Source organism: Physeter macrocephalus, chromosome 1 (assembly GCF_002837175.3).
Source record: "Physeter macrocephalus isolate SW-GA chromosome 1, ASM283717v5, whole genome shotgun sequence".
NCBI lineage: Eukaryota > Metazoa > Chordata > Mammalia > Artiodactyla > Physeteridae > Physeter > Physeter macrocephalus.
In genome coordinates, this window is record NC_041214.2 from 33,901,717 (window position 1) to 33,925,165 (window position 23,449).

At 41.2% G+C, this 23,449-nt stretch overlaps 1 protein-coding gene and 1 pseudogene across 2 annotated transcripts in view; both read left to right on the top strand.

Moving 5' to 3' along the window:
- RYK (receptor like tyrosine kinase) overlaps positions 1–12,699 on the top strand; it is a 94,829-nt gene extending 82,130 nt beyond the window's left edge. For both annotated transcript variants that reach the window (XM_024131896.3, XM_024131897.3), the window contains exons 14-15: positions 9,120–9,256; positions 10,406–12,699. In XM_024131896.3, coding sequence (XP_023987664.1) covers positions 9,120–9,256; positions 10,406–10,517 — 249 coding nt within the window. In that variant the 3' untranslated portion in view covers positions 10,518–12,699. The remainder of the gene's footprint in view (positions 1–9,119; positions 9,257–10,405) is intronic.
- Positions 12,700–15,690: 2,991 nt separating this feature from the next.
- On the top strand, positions 15,691–17,404 carry LOC102989644 (tropomyosin alpha-3 chain-like; annotated as a pseudogene).
- Positions 17,405–23,449: the final 6,045 nt, after the last annotated feature.

Here is a 23,449-nt window from a genome sequence, read left to right on the forward strand (position 1 = left end):
CACAGGTATTAATAGTAAGAGAATATTATGAACAGCTTTTTCCCAATAAATTTAGACACTTAGGTGAAATGGACAAATTCTTTGGAAGATAAGAATTTTCAAAGCTCCCTCAAGAAGTAGATAATCTGAATAACCATATAAAAATTGAATTTTTTTTTTTTTTGGCCTTGCTGCATGGCTTGTGGGATCTTAGTTCCCCAACCAGGGATTGAAGCCAGGCCCTCAGCAGTGAAAGTGTGGAGTCCTAACCACTGGACTGCCAGGTAATTCCCCCAAAATTTAATATTTAGTTAAAAACCTGCCCCAAAAGAAAATTTTAGGTCTAGATGAAACTCTAGGGCACTGCTGAATGCCTTCAAACATTTAAGGAAGAAATAATAAAAATTCTATACAATTTCAGAAGGTTGAGGAGAGAATACTTTCTAACTCATTCTGTGAAGTCACCATTACCTTGAAACTGATCTACAGATCATTATCATTCATGATCACAGATGCAAAAATTAAACAAGTTTAGAACCCATGAATATATTTAAAAATAATATTATGACCACGTAGGCTTTATCCCAAGAATACAAGCTTTTTCAATCATTTGAAATATCAAGCAGTGCAGTTTACTGTATTACATATTAAAGAAAAACCATATGATCATCTCAGTAGATGCAGAAAAAGTATTAGAAAAAAATCCAAAATTCATTTCTAGTAAAAATTCCTAGCAGTCTGATAAAGGGCATCTACAGAAAACAAAAGCAAAACCCTATAGCTATTATCATACGTAATGCTAAAAGGCTGAATTCTTTTTACCTAATAACAGTAACAACACAAGGGCACCCACTCTCATCAGTATTGTTCTCAAGGTTCTAGCCAGTGCACTAAGGCAAGAAAAGGAAATAAAAGGCAAGAAAATATTGCATAGGAAAAAGTAACTCTTTATTTGTGGGCAACTTGATCGTCTATGAAGAAAATCCAATGTGATATGCAAAATAGCTACTAGAACTAATAAATGAGTTTAGAAAGATTACAGGATATAAGATCAATGTACAAAAGTCAGTTGATTTCTACATACTAATAAAAATCAGAAATTAAAGTTTTTTAAAAACATAAAAGCATCATAAAATATGAAATTCTTAGGAATAAATATGACAAAAATTGTGAAAGACCTATATGATGAATGCTATGAAACACTGTTGAGAGAAATTAAAGCCCTACATAAGTGGAGGGGTGTACCTTGTTTGTTGGCCAGAAAACTCAATATTGAGATGTTAGTTCTCTCCAAGTTGACCTATAGATTCAACACATTTCTGCAGAAAATCTTTGCAGGCTTTTAATTTTTTTTTTTTTTGTAGAAGTTGACAGATTGATAAATTTGATATGGAAAGGCAAAGAACCATAGCCAAAACAGCTTTGAAAAAAGAAAGTTACGGGTCTGATTTCAAATTACAGTAATCAAGACAGTTGTGGTATTGGCATTAAGGTAGATAGGTAGATCAGTGGAACAGAATAGAGTATGTAAAATTTGACCCACATATATATGGACAACTAATTTGCAACAGAAGTGCAAAGGCAAGTCAATGGAGAAAGGATTCTCTTTTAAATAAATGGTCCTGGAGCAACTGGATATCCAGCTACAAAATAAATGAACTTCAATTTATACCTTGCTCCATGTACAAAAATTAACTCAAAATAAATCACAGACCTAAGTGCACAACCTAAAACTATAAAATTTCTAGAAGAGAATAATAGAAGAAAATCTTTGGAGCTTTGCCTTAAGCAAAGATTTCTTAGACAAGACACCACCAGATCTGTAAAAGAACAAATTAGACTTTATCAAAATTTGAAGCTTGTACTTTTTGAAATAGTGTTAAGAGAATGAGAAGACAAGTCACACTCAGAGGATATATTTGCAAATCATATATCTGGTAAAGGACATATTTGCAGAATATATAAAGAACTCTAAAAATTCAGTACAGGTATTCCCCACTTTTCAAAAGTTTGCTTTATGCCACTTCGCTTTTACAAAAGACCTATGTGAGTACCTGTTTTCACAAACCAAGAGAAATCCAAAGAAGATTTTTGGTTTTACAGAAAAAACAGGTGAAAAGCAAAAATAGCATTCAAGTGTTTGTTTTATAGCAGCCATTATAGAGGCATCTTGCACCCCAGGCAGTGAGAGTGGCCCCACCAAGCTCCTTCCCCAGACACTACACTCAGCATCTCAGCATCAAGCCACCATGGCTTTGAACTGTGCTTGTGAGCATCTGTGATTTATCTCGATTTATATTGTGCATGTGTTAGTAATATGTGTTCTAAAGTAATTGCTGCCTCACTTTATGTCATTTCTGTTTACGAAAGGTTTCATAGGAATGCTCTACTTTCAGATAGCAGGGGAAACCTGTAATAAAAAAGCAACCCAATATAAAAATGGGCAAAATATTTGAACAGACACTTCACCAGTGAAGATATATAAATGGCAAATAAACACATGAAAATATGATTAACATCATTAATCATTAGGGAAAATGCAAACTAAAACCACAACAAAATACCATTCCCCTCCCGTTATTATGGCTAAAATTGAAGACCGAAGTCTTTGCAAGGATATGGAAGAACAGTAGCTCTCTTATACTGCTGATGGTAATGTAATATGGTACATACACTTCGGAAACCAGTTTCGCAGTTTCTTTCTTTTTTTAAAGTATGAGATATTTTATCCTTAATAAATATTTTTAAATTTATTTATTTTTGGCTGCGTTGGGTCTTAGTTGTCGCACGCAGGATCTTCATTGTGGCCCATGGGCTTCTCTCTAGTTGTGGCACGAGGGCTCTTCCTTGCGGCACATGGGCTCTGAAGTTGTGGTGTGTGGGCTTTCTAGTTGAGGCCTGTGGGCTCAGCAGTTGGGACACGTGGGCATAGTTGCCCCATGGCATGTGGGATCTTAGTTCCCTGACCAGGGATCAAACCTGCATCCCCTGCATTGAAAAGCAGATTCCTAACCACTGGACCACCAGGGACCATTCCCAGCGTGGCAGTTTCTTAAAACGTTAAACATGTACATACCATATCCAGTCATTTTGCTCCTAGGTAAATGAAAGCATATGTCCTTACCAATACTTGGGCATAGATGTTCATAGCAGCCTTATTTTTAGTAGCTAAACCTGGAAATATTTCAATGTCCATCAACAGGTAAATGGGTAAACTGCTGTATTCATACAATGAACTACTGTTCAGCAGTGAAAAGGGATGAACTGTCGATATATCATGGATGACTCTCAGAATCATTATTCAGAGTGAAAGAAGCTAGACAAAATGTACAGTTTTAATAATTCCATTTATGTGAAATTCTAGAAAATGCAAACTAATGTTAGTGGCAGAGAGCAGATTAATGGTTATTTGGAGATAGTGGGGTGGTGGTGGGAGGACTGGGAGGAAAGGGTTAGAGCTGTAAGAATCTTTTGGAAGTGATGGATGTGTTCATTATCTTGATTGTGGCAGTTGTTTCAGAGGTGTATACATATGTGAGACTATATAAAATCGAACAGTTTATTGTATGTTGGCCATACTACAATAAAAATACATAAAAACTGTCTTCTGTCTTTGCTGTCTGACCACCACTGCTAACACATCTAAGACTAGTTCCTAAGTTTGCAGGATCTTAAGACCCAGCTAGGACTCTTAAAAATATTGAGTTCCAGGCCTCAGAATTACTAGGATGGGGCTAGGGAATCTGTAATTTTAACAAACACTCCAGGTGATTTTTCTTATTACCCAAGCTTGGAAAGCACTTGTCCCACATTAAGTTAATTCCACTTTGGTCATCTGAACCCATTTCCATATATGAGAAAGGGATGTTAGGTTTCTAGTGTTAACAGAAAGGCCTAGCCATAAAACACTTGATTATGCTTTTGCTGTGGTCAGATGAGATCATTTAGAATTGGACAAAATTTTTTTCTCATCATATGTAATATATTGAGGTCAGCCTGAAGTAACAGAATGGAAATCTCTGAATAGTCCCAACATTAGTGAACATTACATCAAAGAGTAAAAAAGAATTATTATATACTTTTTTAAAATAAATTTATTTTTAAATTTTCATTCATTTATTTTTGGCTGCGTTGAGTCTTTCGTTGCTGCGCACGGGCTTTCTCTAGTTGCGGCGAGCGGGGGGGCTACTCTTCGTTGCGGTGCGCGGGCTTCTCATTGTGGTGGCTTCTCTTGCTGCAGAGCAGGGGGGCTCTAGGTGCGCAGGCTCAGTAGTTGTGGCATGCGGGCTCTAGAGCACAGGCTCAGTAGTTGTGGTACACAGGCTAAGCTGCTCCACAGCATGTGGGATCTTCCTGGACCAGGATCGAACCCGTGTCCCCTGCATTGGCAGGCGGATTCTTAACCACTGCACCACCAGGGAAGTCCCGAGTATTATATACTTTTTGACAAGTCACATCTGTATATGTTGTTAGTGAAAAAAAATTTTTGTATCCTATATATTAAGAAGCTGTAAAATAACACAAGTTGGGAGAAGAGAAATAAGATGAATAGAAGAACACTGTTTTTCTCTACATGTTTTTTAAATGTATGTAGCAAGAGCCTTTTATATAAGTTTTATAAAACTCTGGAAAAAACAGGCTGACCTTCTCATTGCCCCCTTTCCAAAGACGTCAGACAAGAGGAAATTATAGAATAAGTCTGTCTAAATTTTAAATGGTTCAGTTATCAGAAGACTTTAGAGAGCAAGTTTTCCACAAATTATCCTTGTGCTATTTGGTCTTGATTTTTTTTAGAGGGTTGGTGAGCCAACATGTAATTAATCACTTTTTTTGGTTGTTGGCTTGTAAGGAAATGAAACTGCAACTTTCCCTTTGGCTTCATTGTTCTTTTTTTGGTGTTTCTTAGTGCTGCAATATGTAACATAAGAAACTTAGATGGGTGCTTAGTGATAATGTGGATACAACAATGTGAAAGAAGTATTTTTTTAAGGTCATCTTATATATTTTGTACTGTTATGGTACCTGTGTACACTCCAGGTCTCAGATACCACCAGCATTACTATGAAAGTCTTACAGTCGGAAGTTGTTAGAACATCCCTTGTCAGTGGATGGGGTTATTCATCAAGTGGCAGTATCCACTTCTCACCAATTCTCATTGTTTCTTCCTCCAAAATCTAGTTTGGATTGATTATTTCTTCCCCAAAGCTGCTACCACAATCAGTGAATAAGAACAGACCCATCTCATCTTGTTCATATAAGGGGTAGGAACACCCTTCCAACTAGCTTCACTTCTTTGGGCTCTGTTCCATCTGTGCAGTGAACTACCTTCCCTGTGGCAATTGGACACTATTTAATTTATTTATTTATTTTAAAAAAATTTATTTTATTTATTTTTTGGGTGCTTTATAAATAAATAAAGATTTTATTTATTCTTCATTGCTGCACGCAGGCTTTCTCTAGTTGCAGCCAGCGGGGGCTACTCTTTATTGAGGTGCGCGGGCTTCTCATTGCAGTGGCTTCTCTTGTTGCGGAGCACGGGCTCTAGGCAGGCGGGCTTCAGTAGTTGTGTCTCACGGGCTCTAGAGCGCAGGCTCAGTAGTTGTGGCGCACGGGCTTAGTTGCTCTGCGTCATGTGGGATCTTCTCAGACCAGGTCTCGAACCCGTGTCCCCTGCATTGGCAGGCGGATTCTTAACCACTGCGCCACCAGGGAAGCCCTGGACACTATTTTAAAAATTAAGCATTACAATGACTAATTACTGTCATTATTAAAAGCTCATATAAAGTTTAAAGACGAACACCTGTATGTCAGCAGGCACCTTCCTTTAACTTTTATTAATTTGAAATCGTTTTTCCATTTTTAAGCAGAATAGAAGATTCCCCTTAAACCAATAGGTTTAGGGAAATTCCAGTAGACTCTGTCTCTATGAAGATTTTAAAAATATACATTCTTCTGCATCTGATCCCTGTCTCTTCCCTCCTCCCAAAGCACAGACCTCAGGATGGCCATTGTTCTACCTTAATGGTAAACAATTAATAAAAAACATATTAAGTTCCAAAAAGCTAAACTCTTTGGTTTTGGTATTTAGGATAATGCTGGCCTAAAAATGAGTCGAGAAGTGTTCCATCCTCCCGTGTTTTCTAAAAGAGTTTGTGTAGGATTGTACTGTGGTTTGAATTGTGTTCCCCCAAAAGATAGTTTGAAGTTCTAACCCCTATACCTCAGAATGTGACCTTCTTTGGAAACAGGGTCATTAGAGATATAATGTTAAGATGAAGTCATAATTAAGGTAGACCTTAATCCAGTATGACTAATGTCATTATAAGAAGAGACACTGGCATGCAAGGGTAGAATGTTGTGTGAAAACAGAGGCAGAGATTGAAGTACTACAGCTGCAAACCAAGGAACACCAAGGATTGCTGGCAAAGCACCAGAAGGTAGGATTAGGCAAGGAAGGATTCTCCCCTGTGGGTTTCAGAGTGCGTGTAGCCCTGCCAACACCCTGATTTTGGACTTCTAGCCTCCAGAGCTGTGAGGCAAATTCCATTGTTTAAGTCACCCAGTTTGTGGTACTTTGTTATGGCAGCCCTAGGAAACTAACATTGTGTTAGGAAACTAATACTGTATTTTTTTTCTTTCAAGTTTGATAGAATTCATCCAGTGAAATTGGATGCAGAGTTTTCTTTGTGGAAAGATTTTAAATTATGAATTCAATTTCTCTAAGAAATATTGGGCTGTATAGATTTTCTGTTCTTGTATCTATTTTGGTAACTTGTATATATTAAGGAATTTTTTCATTTCATCTAAGTTATTGAATTTATTGGCATAATAAAGTTGAGTTGCTTATAATATTTTTTGATGTCTGTAGAATCTGTAATGATGTTTCCTCTTTTCTTCCTCATATTGGTTATTTGTGTCTTTTTATTTTCTTTCATCAGTCTGGCTTAGGGTTTCTCAACTGGGGGCAGTTTTGCACCCTCCCTCCTGGGGGTGTGGGGCATTTGGCAATATCTGGAGACATTTTCAGTTATTACAACTTGGGGCATCCAGTGGGTGGAGGCCAGGGATGCTGCTGCACTAAACATCCCGCCACGCACAAGACAGCCTCTCACAACAGAGACTCATCCAGTCCACAGTGTCACTGGTGCTGAAGTTGGGAAACCTGTTCTAGGGCTTACAGTGTACACCTTCTACTTTCGAATATTATGCCACTTCATGCTTAATATTAGCAGCTTACAATACAGTATTTCCACTCATCCCCTTCCATCCTTTATGCTATTATGGGCATTCATTTTACTTCCATTTATATTATAAACCCCACAGTGCCTGGGGTTTTGCTTTAAACAGTCTATTAGAGAAAATTTTAAATGAGGAAAAAATACCTAGTTGTTGTTCATATATTTTTAGCACTCTTCATTTTTTGTGTAGATCCAAATTCCCATTGGTGTTTTTCCTTTCCACATGAAGAACTGCTCTAACGTGTCTTGAAGTGTAGGTCTGCCAGTGACATATTCTCTCAGCTTTTGTTTGAAAAACTGTATTTTGTCTTCATTTTTCAAGTACATTTTGGCTTAGTATAGAATTCTTCATTGACAGTTTAAAAAAATATTCTAAGATATCATTCCATTGTTTCCTTATTTGTCTAGATTATAATAAGAAATAAAACTATTGTTCACAAATATAAGGCTTTAAAAAATCTGTATACTTTAGATAGTATTTCATTATTATTGAACAAAATAACTTAAAATTTGATGCAATGTGCTTAGATTTTATAAAGAGACCTGTTCTTGTGTTTTTTTCCTTTTGCCCTTTCCTTTTTTCCCCCTTCACTTATAAATAGTGTTTTGGGGGGCAAGTTATTTCTCTGAACCTGTTTCCTCATCTGTAAAATTGGGCTACTGGTGATGCTCATAGGTTCGTTGTGAAAGTTAAATGGGAAAAAAAAAATGAAAAATGAAAAAAAAATGTCTAGAACTTGAAGGTATTCATAAACATGATAGCATGGTACACAGGTATCTTCCTCCTCATCCACCTTCAGCTCTCCTGACCTCAAGGCCCACGCGTGGCAGCAGATCAGTGGGAGCCCCCAGTCTGAGTCCTGCCCTGCCTCATGGCAGCAGCTTTGTGGAGACATATTCCTGCCACCCACACACTGCCCAGAAGCCACAGGCAAACTGAGGAGCTCTGGCTGGACCATGACTGAGCACTGTTGCCACTGCTTATGATTTCTGCTCCTACCAATAGTTTACATGTTTATTTTAAATAAATCTGATATTTTACCCAAGCAAGGTTGGAGGATATTCTTTCAGTATACTTTCATCTGTTAATTTAAATTATCTGAATATAGTAAAAAATCCATGACATTATATTTTACATGATTTGCATTTTCCACTTCTCAACTATGCAGACTAGCTATGGTATTTAAAGTAACACATTTACATATTAGGAAAATTTTAGACATAATTAACAGTTTTGGGTGGTGGGGCTTGTAAGCAACAGTGAAAATAATTCTTTCCAATGGCTCTAATTACCTTAGAATATACAATAATGATATTCACATTAAAGGATGCATTCATTAAAATGTTCCTTTCTGTCCAACAAGAGAATCTAACTGGGTATGGTAGACTTCTTTTTATAAATAACATTTTGCTTTCATTAAGAGTTGATTAGGGCTTCCCTGGTGGCGCAGTGGTTGAGAGTCCACCTGCTGATGCAGGGGACGCGGGTTCGTGGTGCCCCGGTCCGGGAGGGTCCCACGTGCCGCGGAGCGGCTGGGCCCGTGAGCCATGGCCGCTGGGCCTGCGCGTCCGGAGCCTGTGCTCCGCGACGGGAGAGGCCACAACAGTGAGAGGCCCGCGTACCGCAAAAAAAAAAAAAAAAAAAAAAAAGATTGATCTGCTGGGATTTCCCTGGTGGTCCAGTGGTTAGGACTCCATGCTTCCAGTGCAGGGAGTGCGGGTTCAATCCCTGGTCGGCGAACTAAGATCCCACATGCCACGCCTAAGATCCCACATGCCACCAAAAAAAAAAAATAAAGAGTTGATCAATCTGCTATTTTTGGTCCCTACCTGGCCACAGGCAGCAGCACTCTGACAGCTGTTTTAAATATCCCCTCACGGTGTTGCCGTTCTTCTTCTCAGTGGGCCTTTGGAGTGACGCTGTGGGAGCTCATGACCCTGGGCCAAACGCCCTACGTGGACATCGACCCGTTTGAGATGGCCGCGTACCTGAAAGACGGTTACCGAATAGCCCAGCCGATCAACTGTCCTGATGAACTGTAAGTTTTTTCTGAGCTTGAAGACATGGATTTCATTCCATTTATGATGTTTGGATAAAAGAAAAAGAACAGGTGTCCATACTCGTACAGAGACTTCCCTTTTGAGAATAATGCCTCTTTGGACCTGAATTATGCTCCTGTAGAGAAACTACAAAGTCAGCCAGACTCATTCATTCTTTTTAATGCATTTGACATTAGGACTTTTTGTATCTCATATTTGTAGTGATTAATTTAATCCAAGAGACTTATGTACATAGTGAGAAAACACTGAACACTGTCGGTTTTCCTGTGTAGAGTGAGGACCTACACAGCCTTAAGGACATCCTTAGTTATAAAGAGCCTTTCTCATTGCTGTTGTGCCTTGCCAGCTGGTGTGAACTGATATACGTATAAGGAAGATGTTCTGGTCTGGTGAGTGGGATAGTTCCTGTTTCCTGCTTCTATCACATGGCTAGTCTTCCCATATAATGGGCTCGGAGTGAGCAGGAGGCTGTTCAGGGGTGACTGAGTCTCAGTTCCAGAATCCCCTGAAGGTTTTTATACTGTGGCAAGGTGGCAGCTTTTGCACAGATTTTACTGTAGATCCAGGGTTCTTACAGTTTAGTTAAAGGTTCCTCTTCTTCCAAGTTCTTTCTTTCAGAACTCAAATACAGTTGACCCTTGAACAATGCGGGTTTGAACTATGTGGGTCCACTTACGTGTGGATTTTTTTCAGTGATAAATACTACAGTACTACATGGTCCATGGCTGGTTGAATATGCGGATGAGGGGGAACTGGGAATACGGAGGGCTAACTATAAGTTATGCACAGATTTTTATGCAGAGAGTCGGCGCCCCTCACCCCTGTGTTGTTTAAGAGTCAACTGTACAGGATAACACAGGTTATTATTTTGACTGTGTTTTAGGTAGTTATATACAATCTCTATTTGCTGATATATTTTGACATGTTTCAGAATTGAAATCCACAGATATCATCCAGATAACTCATTTTAGCTCTGCCAACAGATAGTAATATTGATTGATTTTTTAAATATATCGTCCTCTCCACGCCCACATTTAGATAGACAACATAACTGGTATCATATTGACCAAAAGGTTAGGAGTACTATATCATCACTAGCCAAATATTCTGGTCTTGTCACTTTGCAGATTTGCTGTGATGGCTTGTTGCTGGGCCTTAGATCCGGAGGAGAGGCCCAAGTTCCAGCAGCTGGTCCAGTGTCTCACAGAGTTCCATGCAGCCCTGGGGGCCTACGTCTGACTCCTCTCACAGTCCCCCAGCGTCAGGAGGAAGGAGCCTGCCAGGGCTCACTTGCAGCCAGTCACGGATGCCGCATACGCCACGCAGCGCCACAGAAGCACATTTGTCTTCCAGAACACCGTGCCTTAGGAATGCTTTAGAATCGGAACTATCTAAGGCAGACTTAATGATGTCAAATATTTTCTAGATATCACTTTCATTAGGTTGAACTGAAAATGTTTTTGTAAAGTTTTTGGCCAAAAATTTTTTTAAACATAGTTAACTTTGGACTAGGGGTACATTCTTACAAAATAAATAAACAGTTTTAAAAATTGTTTAAACACAGATATTTGGAATAGCTATCTTAGTGCAACTGCTTTTTATTTTTTTACTTCATTAAGGTAATGTAGGTGATTCACCTTTAAAGTTTTTTTTGTTTGTTTTAATATTTATCACTAGTCTTGGGAATGGTTTGTCTTCAAGATGCAGTACTTTTTCTTAGGAAAAGAAAAACAGAAAAAGATGTCGGTTTGCCTTGTACAGGAGAAGGCAGTATTGGAGGAAGAAAACTTAAAGAAAAGCTAGAGGGGAAAAAAAGAGAAAAATACTTATTAGAAACAGAAACTGCCCTTCCATGGAGAATTGTTTTTTATTTTTTTAATGAAAAGGAGTTCTCCTTTCTTATTTTGGGGGAAGTAGGAGCTGAGTTCATTGAAACATCTTAATTTTGGCAGAACCTAGCATTTCTGTGAGCCAGAAGTGGGTTTGGGGCAGGTCAATTGTAAACAGTGGCGATCTTATTTATTTTTACTCTCTGGAAAAGGAGATAACACAATTCCAGAAAGTGAAATCTTGTTTCTAACGTTAAGAATTCCTTTTATTGCACCTAGAATAGTGCCATGCACAGAATGGGTGCTTGAGTTGTTTTGAGTAAAAAAATGTAAACAGGTAGATTTCGTACCTATCTTCAAGGCTGGCTTAAGTATAAAATGGTTTTTTAAAAACACCTGAGAAATTAAAGGATTTGTTTTATATTATGACAGTATTGAAAATATTGTTCATAATGAATGATTGGTTGTGTCTGGTAAGTCTTTGAACACACAACAGCTAGATAGCCCTGTTTCATTTCATGGGTGTCTCACTCAGACTCCCAAGCCCTAACACAAGTGCAGCTGACTCTGCTCAGCCTCCAGGTTCTAATAAAAAGTTGAGATTATTATTACAAGGAAGTATGACAGCACTGAAACTTTTCTCCAGAGCCGTTCAGTTCAGGGTATGTATGTATTTATACTTGGCTAGAGTTGGCCTAAGGCAGAGTTGAATGGACCTCTTAAATAGCTAGGCGTGCATGTGCCTGCCTCTGCTCCCATTCTCACAGGTACGTACGAGAGAACGCGTAGCAGTTGGAGGCTTTTGCTGTTCTTAAAGGAGCTTTATGAATCAGCAGCACATCTGGGAAAATAGCTCACAGGGTACGTGCTCTGTCACAAGCAGGCCAAGAGCATGATCTTTCTGTATGCCATTTATTAACACTGGTTCTTTGGTTTTATGAAATACTCAGCCCTCTAAGGGGCCAGCTTTTTCAAAGCTCTTTTGAACTTTGTAAGTTACAGAAGTTTTGGTTGACAACCTGCAATCTTAGAAGGCATTCAGTCAACAAATATTTATTTATAGCATTTATTATGTATTATTATGCACATGAAGTGAGTGGTTCCGCTGTAGCATCCCTTCCAACATTCAGTGCATTTTTTTATGTGTTCAGGTTAGTGCATTGTTTATATATCACAGTTCTGTGCACAAGATCGGTTCAAAGAAAAAAGTGCTGTCATTGACTTCTGTCCCAAATTAGCATGTAGTAAAGAGGTGCTCTCAGTTTGCTTGGATGTGTGGTGCCTTTAACCATATCTCTGTTTGTAAGCTGTTTTATTTTATGTATGTATATTTGTTTTAGAAGTGGTTTAAGACTTTAAATAGATTTTTCTTGAGGAACTACTTGGAGTCACTGACTTCAGTGAAAAGAGCAGTTACGAGATTTCCATGGCTGCTCTTGTTCCAGTGGTTTGTGAATATTACTGAATAGATTTTTTAGAAAATGTAATTTTTATAGGAAAGAAGCAAAGTAGCAAAGCACTGATGTGGTATAAGCTGGCTCTAGTGACCAAGAGCTCTATTATATTCTCTCCTTTCTTGTAACACCCCCATTGGAAGAAAATTTTATTTATAGAAGTAAGGAGGATTGGGTTATTCATTCATTATGTATTTATTGAGCGCCCACTGTATATCTGGCCTTCAAGATATGCAGGGAACAAGGCATGATGTTCCTTTCTAGGTCTCACATTCTGGTTAGAAGAAGCAGATAATGAACATAAGTAAGATTTTGGTAAGTGCTATAAAAAGAAAATACAGAGTGGTATCATAGAGAATAACTTTACATGTCTTTAGTCAGGCTTCTCTGAGTAGGTGGCATTTGAGCTGAGATCTGAGTAACAAAAAGCCACCTATGAGAAGATCCAGGCAGAAGGGACATAATTGCAGAAGCATTAAAGCAGGAATGAGCTGGCCTCCAGTGTCAGCCCTTCCTGTTCATCCTCCAGCTGCTGCCACTGGAAGAAGAGAACAGAGGCCAGTGTGGCTAGAATGTAGTTAGGGAAGAGGTCTGGGAGATGTAGGAACAGACATTGGAGCAGGGTTGGGGGTGGTTGTAAGCCATGGGACACATTTATATTCTAAGTACAGTGGGATTTCATTCAAGGAGTTTTATAAATTTTTTTAAATTTTATTTTTTGACATCTTTATTGGAGTATAATTGCTTTACAATGGTGTGTTAGTTTCTGCTGTATAACAAAGTGAATCAGCTATACATATACATATATCCCCATATCACCTCCCTCTTGCATCTCCCTCCCACCCTACCATTCCCACCCCTCTAGGTGGACACAAAGCACCGAGCTGATCTCCCTGTGCTGTGCGGCTGTCAAGGATTTTTTAAATAATGGAGTGACGTGATCTGATTTGCAGTTTACAGAAGATTATGCCAACATTTTTGTGAAGATTAGACTGTAGGGAGCAAGGGTGGAGGCAATGAGACTATAAGAAACTGTTGCATAGTTTAGGAGAGAAAAGATAGTGGTTTTGGACTAATTTGAGTAGTGCAGGAGATTGGGAGGGGCAGATTGGACCTGGATCCATTGGATGTTGGAGGGTGGGGTGGAGAAGGAAAGAGAGTGATCAGGAATAATTAGTTGGTTTGGAGTTTGAACATATAGTCTGGCTGTATGGCCAAACTATATACTGAGATGGGAAAAAAAAAAAAACTCTAGGAGGAACAGGATTTTGCTTTGGCAGGGGGAATCAGTAATTTGTTGCACGCCATGTTCGAGTTGCCAGTTGGTCATCTAAGTGGAGATTTTGAGTAGATAGATGAGAACCTGCAGCTCAGGGAGGAGGTCTCATTGAACATGTAAATGTAGGAGTGTAACATACAGACCATATTTAAAGCCATGGTATTGGATGAACTTGCTTCGGGAGTCAGTGTAGATGGAGAGGAGGTCTTGGGACAGGGTCCTGGTAACTCCAACTTTTAATGATCTAGTGAAGGAAGAATAAATAACAGAAAAAGAGAAGAAACCACTACAGTTGGAAAAAGCAACAACAAAAAAACAGGAAAAAAGGAAAGTATTTCAAAGTGGAAGAAGAAGCCTGTGTGGGATTTGGCATTATGCAGTTATTGACAGAAGCAGTAGGGATTGGAGCAAGTGGAAGTGTAAATACTAGGTGGGACAGTGGAGACCCTACTTGAAAGTTTTGCTATGAAGGGAAATGGAACAGAACTAGAGGAGATCAAAGAAGTATTGGGGTGGGGGGTTGCGGGGGCAGGCACGGGGCATGTTTGTTTTCCAGGAAATGTTTCACTGGTGATGGGAATGAGCAAGCAGAGGGAGAGAAATCCCTTTGGGTGTGGAATACTCTTCGTTCTTGTCATTTCATCTGCAAGCATGAAAGCCTCTCCACTCTAGCCACCAGCCTCTCGTGTGGTAAAGGTTATGTTTTTATTGGGGGAAAATGCGAGGGTGAAGGGAAGTGGTGCACAGAACTTTACACGTTTCCATTATATGAAAACCTGCCTTTGTTGAGGTTGCTTCCTTAGGACCTGAGACTTGCCATGGTCTTGCTTACCATCATCATCTTTTGGCCTCTTGCCCTGAAACTGCTGGACTGGCCTTGGTCTGTATCCCACCCAACCAGCCTCTGCCAGAGTAATGCTTCCTAAAACTGAGCTGTCCCTGCTCAGAACCGTTCAGCCCCTTCCCAGAGCCTTCAGAGTGGAGTTAAGAGCACCTAGGTGTACACAGCCTCCACGCATCTCTGCTGTGTCCCCTCCTGCTTCACCAGCTTACCACTTTCCTGCCTGAGTGTGGTGCTGTTTCATGTGTCCTTTCCTTTGCCTGTGCCACACTCTACTCCAGACTGCCCGGTGCCCAAGAGACTCCCCTGACACCTCGCCCCACTCCTCCAGGCTCTGCCATAGTTGCTTTTCAGCCTTGTTCCCTGGGTTTACGTTCTGACAAAGCTAAGATGGGGGCTTATTTTTACCACTTGGCTGTTTATATTTCTTGAGGATAGGAACTTGCGTTTCACTCAGGCCTGAATCTCCGCTGCTTACTTAGTGCTTGACACATGGTAGGGTTGAATATTTAGTGAACTGGTAAGTAAAAACATCTAAATTTGCACATGAGAGCAGTTAAGCTTTAAAAAAAGGGTAACTCTGTAAAACATCTCATTTAAAATACTGTTCTATTATAATGTGATATTTATATTCAAATTTAAAGGGTTTAAGTTTTATGCAATATAAACCAATAAAGCATGAAATAAAAAGAGAGAGATTGGTAGGGAAGACCATATCCCACCCCAGTGCTGGCTTAAGCACCCCCCAGCCCCACCCCCAGCCACCTTTTCATTGATACTTCATTTTCCCTTCTTTTTCTTTGGTCACACAAACAATTAGCCTGATTGGAAATTCTGTTTCATACTTCTATAAGGTCAACTTTATTTGGAGGTGTACATGAAATAATCATCTCAAATGAAGTAATTCATTGACTTGAGTGGAAGATTCTTTTCCAGGTGTTACTCTCCCATGCCCTTCACCCCCACCCATACGATAAAAAGGAGGTGATATAATTTATGGGGCTAGAAAAGAAAAATGTAAACAGTTGCTTGTTAATAATTTTTGTTTCTACGTTCATTTTTGCCCTTAATAGTTCAGAATAACATTGAACTTAATCCTCTGGGATGCATGAACATCATGCATAAGTGTACTGAGAACATACATTTTATATATAAGTAAACTGAAACTCTGGGCCTTTGTTTTCTCTCTCAGAGTGCTGTTCTTTAAGGATTAAGGCTGACCAGGCCTAAAGGGCTTAATGGGAGTTGTCTTCTAACCCTTCAAAGAACAGATGTTAGAAACGTATTTTTTTAAAAAACTGGGAATCGATTATAGTTGAAATGATTCCTCTTTGAGCAAATAATAATATGCCATTTGCGGAGAAGCGACCGCAGCTCCGGGCAGAGGAGGCAGGAACCCGAAGGCGAGCAGGGGCCGGGCGGCACCATGGCCGGGGTCACCATGCGGTGAAGCGCAGGACCCCGGTTCTGCAGCAGCAGGCCAGGGACGCGGGGGAGAGGGCCGAGCACCTCCTGCGAAAGTGGAGGAGAAAGGCGGCCCGGGAACAGGCTGAGGCGGCCTCCTTGAACCATAGGGTCCAGCTGGTTGAAGAGCTGGACCGTGCTCAAGAACGCCTGGCCGCTGCCCCGGAAACGCTGGAGGAAGCCGAGAAAGCTGCTGATGACAGCAAGAGAGACATGAAGCTTACTGAAAACTGAGCCTTCAAAGAGGAAGAAAAAATGGAGCTCCAGGAAATCCAACTCAAAGAAGCCAAGCACATTGCAGAAGAGCAGATAGGAAGTATGAAGAGGTGGCTCTTAGGTTGGTGATTATTGAGGGAGACTTGGAAGGCACAGAGGAGCGAGCTGAGCTGGCAGAGTCCCGTTGCCGAGAGACGGATGAGCAGGTCAGACTGATGGACCAGAAGCTGAAGGGTCTGAGTGCTGCTGAAGAAAAGTACTCTCAAAAAGAAGACATATGAGGAAGAGAGAAAGATTCTCACTGATAAGGAGGCAGAGACCCGTGCTGAGTTTGCTGAGAGATCGGTAGCCAAGCTGGAAAAGACAGTTGGTGATTTGGAAGATGAACTGATATGCACCAAAGAGGAGCACCTCTGTACACAAAGGATGCCGGACCAGACTCTGCTTGGCCTGGATGAGATGCAGAGCACCCCATTCCTGCCCTGTGCTGCTCCTCCCTCTGACCCCGACTCCGCTGAGGCCACCCTGCCCGAAGCTGACCTTTAAGCTGAGGGCTGACCTTTAACTGGAAGGCTGCTTTCTCCTTTCGCCATGTCTCCCACCCCCACCCCTGGGTCCTTTTCGCCAAACTGTCTCTGCCTCTCCCCAGAGATTCCATTTGGGCTCCTGAGAGCCAAACAGCCCAGAGAAGGACTCCATTTTGGGAAACCTCATTGCTCTGCAAAACTTTCCCGCCAAACCAGAAAGGTGATTCCAGAAGCAGTTAGCCAAAAAAAACCAAAAACAAAACACTGTTCAGGTTTTCAGCTTTACAGTATTTTGGGGCGACTTTTTTTTTTTTTTCCATCAGAAGTGACCAAACGAAATTAAGATGGTGAGACCTCTGAGACCAAATCCTTGTCCCAGCTCTACCCCTTTCCCAACCGCCCACAGAATGGATCATGTGCCCCTTATTTTGACATGACCACTTATTTGCTCTCCTGCCTCCTTGAAGGAAAGGAAAGAAAATTATGTTTTACCACTGATTTAGCCATATGAAACTTATCACCCTGTTCTGGGTCTGAAGCTGCTGTCTCTAAAAGTGCCATCTCATTGTACGTTGTATCAGTGCTGGAGAAATCTTGAATAGCTTATGTACAAAAAAGTGTTTTTAAATTTTATATTATTTTGAAACTTTGCTTCTTTGGAGTTGGGGCACACTGGTCACCCCATCTGACTATGAGAGCTCTCTACAGTCTGCTGGCAGTGTGCTGCTGATCTTTTAAAGTTTCTTTCCCTACCCAGTCCCCCCTTTTTGGTGAGGTTTCGGTGAGGTCAGTTAGGTGTGCACCCTACAGCAAAATTGGCTTAAAATATACTCTCCTTTGGTGTCGTCTCTTTGGGGGCCGACTGGGAGAAAGAAAAACCAGTAGTGTAACTTTTGATACTGAACATTGATAAATGTCTTTTTGAAATAAAGAACCAGGCCCTCCAATAATAATAATAATAATAATAGGCCATTTGCTCGTATTTGGTTCATCAGTATTTTAAAACTGAAGCATTTTTTAGTGATTTGTTTTTAGAGAGGGGTAAGCACTCCCTTGGGGATATACAAAAATTGGGAAAAACATGTATAGTTTGAAAATAAAATAACTACCCTTTAAAAAGAAAAATTAACACTGACTCCATGGTGTCTGAGTGTTACATTTGGAATCAACTTTTTTGTGTCTTTCTGAGTCTACTTTTTTTTTCCTTTTCCTTCTTGGCTCCAAGAATCAGCCCAGGCTGATGTTAGATAGGCGTGCATCATTAGGGATAGCCTTTGGCTGCAAGTGATAGAAATACAACTATAATCACTTAATGAAATACAGGTTTATTTCTCTCCCATAACAATTCCAGAGAGAGACAAACCAGGGCTCGTGCAGTGATCCCAGGATATCATCCATTACCCGCTACCTCCATTTTTGCTGCTCTGTCATCTTTAACATGTTTTTGTTCTGAGGGAACCCCCAGGGCCTAGACTTTTAGTAGGCAAGAAGATGAGAAAAAGATAAAAGGCATGAGTTACTTGAGTCTTTTTTGAGGAGACAACTTTCCCATAGTATACTTCCTCCAACACCTTACTGGACAGAACTGTAGCACATGGGCACCCCTAGCAGTCCAGCATCTTGGGAAATCGGTTTTTATTTTATTTTATTTTTTTATTTTTTTTTTGTGGTACGCGGGCCTCACTGCTGCGGCCTCTCCCGTTGCGGAGCACAGGCTCCAGACGCGCAGGCTCAGCGGCCATGGCTCACGGGCCCAGCCGCTCTGCGGCACGTGGGATCTTCCCGGACCGGGGCACGAACCCGTGTCCCCTGCATTGGCAGGCGGACTCTCAACCACTGCGCCACCGGGGAATCCCGGGAAATCGGTTTTGTTGGATTTTTTCCGACAGCTTTATTGAGATTTAATTCACGTGTCACCCATTTAAAGTGTACAACTCTGATTTTCAGTATATTCATAGAGTAGTGCAATCATCGCCATAATTGAATTCATTTTTACCAACACAAAAAGAAGGCAACCCCATGACCATTAGCAGTCACTCCTAATTCCGTCCCCACCCCTGCCCTCGGCAACCACAAATCCATTTTCTGTCTCTCTAGATTTGCCTATCCTAGACCTTTCATGTAAATGGTATAATACAATATGTGACTTCTTCTGTCTAGCTGCTTTCACTTAGCGTAACATTTTTGAGGTTCATTCATATTGTAGCATGTATCAGGGTTTCATTCCTTTTTATTGCCAAATTTTCCATTGTAATGGATATATATATATATATATACTATTCATTCATCAGTTTATGCACATTTGAGGAAACTTCTTAGTTGAGCACATTCTTACCTTAAACAAAATTTGGCTTCCGTTGGTAGGAAGGTAGGGATGGCTGTTGGTGGGCAACTAGCAATATCTGCCCCTGTGCAGAAATGGGGTAAGGGACTGGTATCTGGCCTCCTTTAGCAGTATATCACTGCTCCAGAGTATTGTCAGTATGAGAGGAAGTGCAGTGGTTATGAAGTCTTTGCCAGTGTAGAGAGTGCCCAGTCAGCTTGTTTTCAGGTTGGTAAGTACTGCCATTATTTGAGGAGAAAGCCTGGTAGGGATTACTAGGTAACATTTTAGCCTCCATGTCCAGAAAACCCTGCTATTCCATCGTGATCGCTATTACTTTGGCCTCGGCCCTACTATTTTCCACGAGTCCATAATTCTGCCACCACTTTATAGATTTGGCCTTGCAGGGATATTTTTGTTCTCCTCAGTGTTTGGCCTGCAGTATCTCCCACCAGGTGCCTTTCCTCTAGCTTCATGGTCTGACTACCTAGGGCCTTTGGAAGTAAGCTAGAGATTAGCTATCTGTCTCCATAAAAATTCTTATTAAAAGATCTTAAATATTTGTTTATTCATTTAATGAAATATCACATGAATCTATTGGACTATATTTTATATGCCTTTTAAAAGACTATTTGCATTCATATAAGGTTTGTTAATTTTGAATTGAAACTATTTGGTGATAGCATTACTTACTATATAAGGAACACCTTAGATGTTGTCTACATAACTCAGAGAACAGGACATTCTGGACACTCTGGTAGCCTTGAGGAGGAATTGGTCATAGGCCCTGGCCCCAGAAAAGTACTAGAGCTCATATTCTGAATAAAGTTCCTCTAACTCTGACTTGCTCAGACCAGAATGGGTTTGACTTGACCGACATCTCTTCATCAGGAAGTGCAATGTCCTGATAAACCTGTGTTTAAGTTTCGTGTTGGGATCTCTAGGCAGTGTCCCTCTGGGCTTTGCTCTTTTTTTCCCCTTAGAAAGACCCACAGGTGACCTGACTGAAAGGAGGGCAGCTTTATTTGACCTGACAGCCATTCTTGGTCAGCTAAGCAGACTCTTGTCTCGTGGAAAGTACTCCCTAGGGTCCTTCTTGCCTGTTCTGGGAAGGCAGGAAGAGGAAGAGACAGGAGGCTGCAGCCAGGTGCTGCGCGCTTTGTGAAAATCTGGGACTGGCTCTGCGCCGAGGGCCTGCCCCTATCCCCACTGTCCTTGCTGGCCACCTTGGCCGTCTTCCTACTCTTCAGCATCCTTTGTTGCCAGCCTCACCATCCGGCTCATGTGTCAAATGTCCCTCTGAAAGGAACCTCCTTCCCTTTCCATGGGATACAACATTTCACGTGCATTAAACCATAAGATTTAAAAGTAGATATAAAGACTGCTTTTCTCCCCATAACCATCTTAGCGTAGCATCGCGTTTTTAAGCTGAAAGAAGGGTAACCTAACTTTTAATTTAGGAAACTGAATTCAGTATCACTTCCCAGACACAGGATGAAAAATAGGCTTTTTCTCATGGTGATTTTTAGGGAGGTGGGTGGTTTTTTCCAGGAAGGGGAATTAATTTATTCGAGTAGTCACTAATGCTCCAAAAGTGGGCACTTTAATATATATTTGTCTAATCAGTGAATGGGATTTTTTTTTTGTTTTTTTGTTTTTTTTTAGATCTGTGGGCAGTTTGGTATTAGAACATAGTGCTCAAGGCAGAGAGTGGCAAGAGAGAAGATTCCAGGGGTAAACAGCAGATGTGTCACGAAGGGCCTAACATACTGAGAGGTTTAGACTGTGTTCTGTAGGTGACGGAGATTCAGTGGAGGGCCTCCATCAGGTAGTGATGCGGTCACATTTGTTTCAGTGATGTTACTGGCAGGCGCCAACTGCTGACTATATGTCAGGCATTGTGCTAGTTGCTTGTCTTGTATCATCTCATTTAACCCTCACAGTTCTGTTAAGTAGTATTGTCACCTCCATTTTGCGGTGGAGGAAAGGAAAGGTGAGGTGGGTTGCACAGGTAGTATGTAGTGGAGCTGTGAATTTAATCCAGGGAGTCTAATCAGAGCACAGAGAAAAGGACACCAACCATTGAGATAAGAGGAGAGGACCACAGGGGTGTGTAGGACATGGTGGGAGACCCTGCTTGGTGGTCTCCACATTTGTTGTGCCGTAAGACAGGATTGCTAAGAGTGAGAGGTTGGGTGGGGGCCTGATAAACATGAGAGTTGGAAGCTTTGACTAGGGGAAATTTGCAAGGGAGCTGATGAGGATCAAGTGCAGGTGGAGCTCCGCTGAGGCCCGGAGACGGGACTGCCCTGATGGGTTACGGCGTTGTTCTCCACATGCTTGACAGTAGTAGAATCTGCTGTAACAACGAGTGGGTTAAATATGATAAACTTTTATTTCTCTCTCATGTTACAGTGCAAAGGGAGGAGGGTGGAGTGCCTCATTTTTCAGGACCGCTCAGGGTCCTCGGTCCCTTCCAGCTTGTTCCACCATTCCATAGACTATGCTAATGTGGCTGCATGGCCAGAGCAGGGTCTCTACACATCAGAGTTCCACCTCCTGAAAGCGGGGAGGAACAGAAGTGGAAAGCAAATAATTTCCTCTTAGGTAAGAGAGAGAGAAGTTGTACACATCACTTCTGCTCACATTCCATTGGTGGGAACTTAGGCACCTGGCTGCAAAGAAGTCTGGGAAATGGGTCTAGCTGGGCAGCCATGTCACCAACTAAAACTCTAGTGTTGTGGAAGAAGAGGAGAATAGATCTGGGGCCCAGCTAGGAGCCCGCCACAGGAGAGAAGGCTGACTGGGGGGTTGATGAAGGAATGTGGGTTTTCTGGACAGGTGTGAGGACAGCAGTGCAAGAGAGTTTAGGGTGTTGGTGAGATGTAGTTCAGATGGTCAGCTGTGAGCTCCAGCTGGGCAAGGTAGTTAGACCAGAATATTGAAGGCCTGGAGCCTTGTGTCTAAGAGGTTGCAGCGTAGATGTGAGATGAAAGGAGTCAGTGGTTTGTGGGTAGAGTGGGATCTGGCGTTGGGTCTAGAGGTGGCTTAGTCCTGGGAGATGGTGGAGCCGTGGGTTTGGGAGAGCGACATGGTGAGATGGAGGTGTCCAGAGGTGAAGCCTTCCCGGAGCGTATTCAACGTTCCCTGCAGAGGCCAGACTTGCCACCGTAGCACACAGTTCCCTCCACCATCTGGCCCTGCTGTCCCCTTCACACGCACCTTCTTCCCCTCCCTTGCTCTCTACTCACTCACGAAGCCAGTGGTTCTTAGACACACATCCCTTTTGTGCCTTCACACGTAGTCTCCCTTCCTGTAAATGCCGCACCATACCCCCACGTCCCATCCATCTAGGTAACCCCTCCCCTGCAGAAACCACCACGCACGTCGTCTCTCCCAAGAGACTGTCCTTTTAAAATTTAATTTTTAAACTCTCTTTTCAGCTTTATTGAGGTGTAATTAACAAAAGTTGTATATATTTAAGGTGTACAACGTGGTGGTTTCATATAAATATACATTTTGAAATGATCACTACAGTTAAGCTAATTAGCATTCACCACCTCACATAGTTACCTTTTTTTTTCCCACAATCCCCCCTCCCCCTCCCTTCTGGCAACCACCTGTTTGTTCTCTGTAGTCTCTTTCTGTTTTGTTGGTTCTTTTGTTTTTTAGATTCCAGATATAAGTGAAATTAATACAGTATTTGTCTGAATTATTTCACTTAATATAATCTGTATTGTTGCAAATGGCAAAATTTCATTCTTTTTTATGGCTAATATTTGTGTGTTTGTGTGTGTGTGTGTGTGTGTGTGTGTGTGTATATACACCACATCTTCTTTATCTGTCCATCTATGGATGGATGTTTCAATTGCTTCCATACCGTGGCTGTTGTGAATAATGCTGCAGTGAATAGGGATGCATATATGTTTTCAGATTAGTGTTTTCCTTTTCTTTGGAAAAATACCAGAAGTGGAATTGCTGGTTTGGATGGTAGTCCTATTTTTAATTTTTTTGAGGAAACTTCATACTCTTTTACATAGTGACTGCTACACCAATTTACATTCCCACCAATAGTACATGACAGGTTCCCTTTTCTCCACATCCTTGCCAAAACTTATTTGTGGTCTTTATGACAATAGCCATTCTGACAGGTGGGAGGTGCTATCTCACTGTGGTTTTGATTTGCATTTCCCTGATGATTAGTGATGTTGAACATCTTTTCATGTGTACATTGGCCA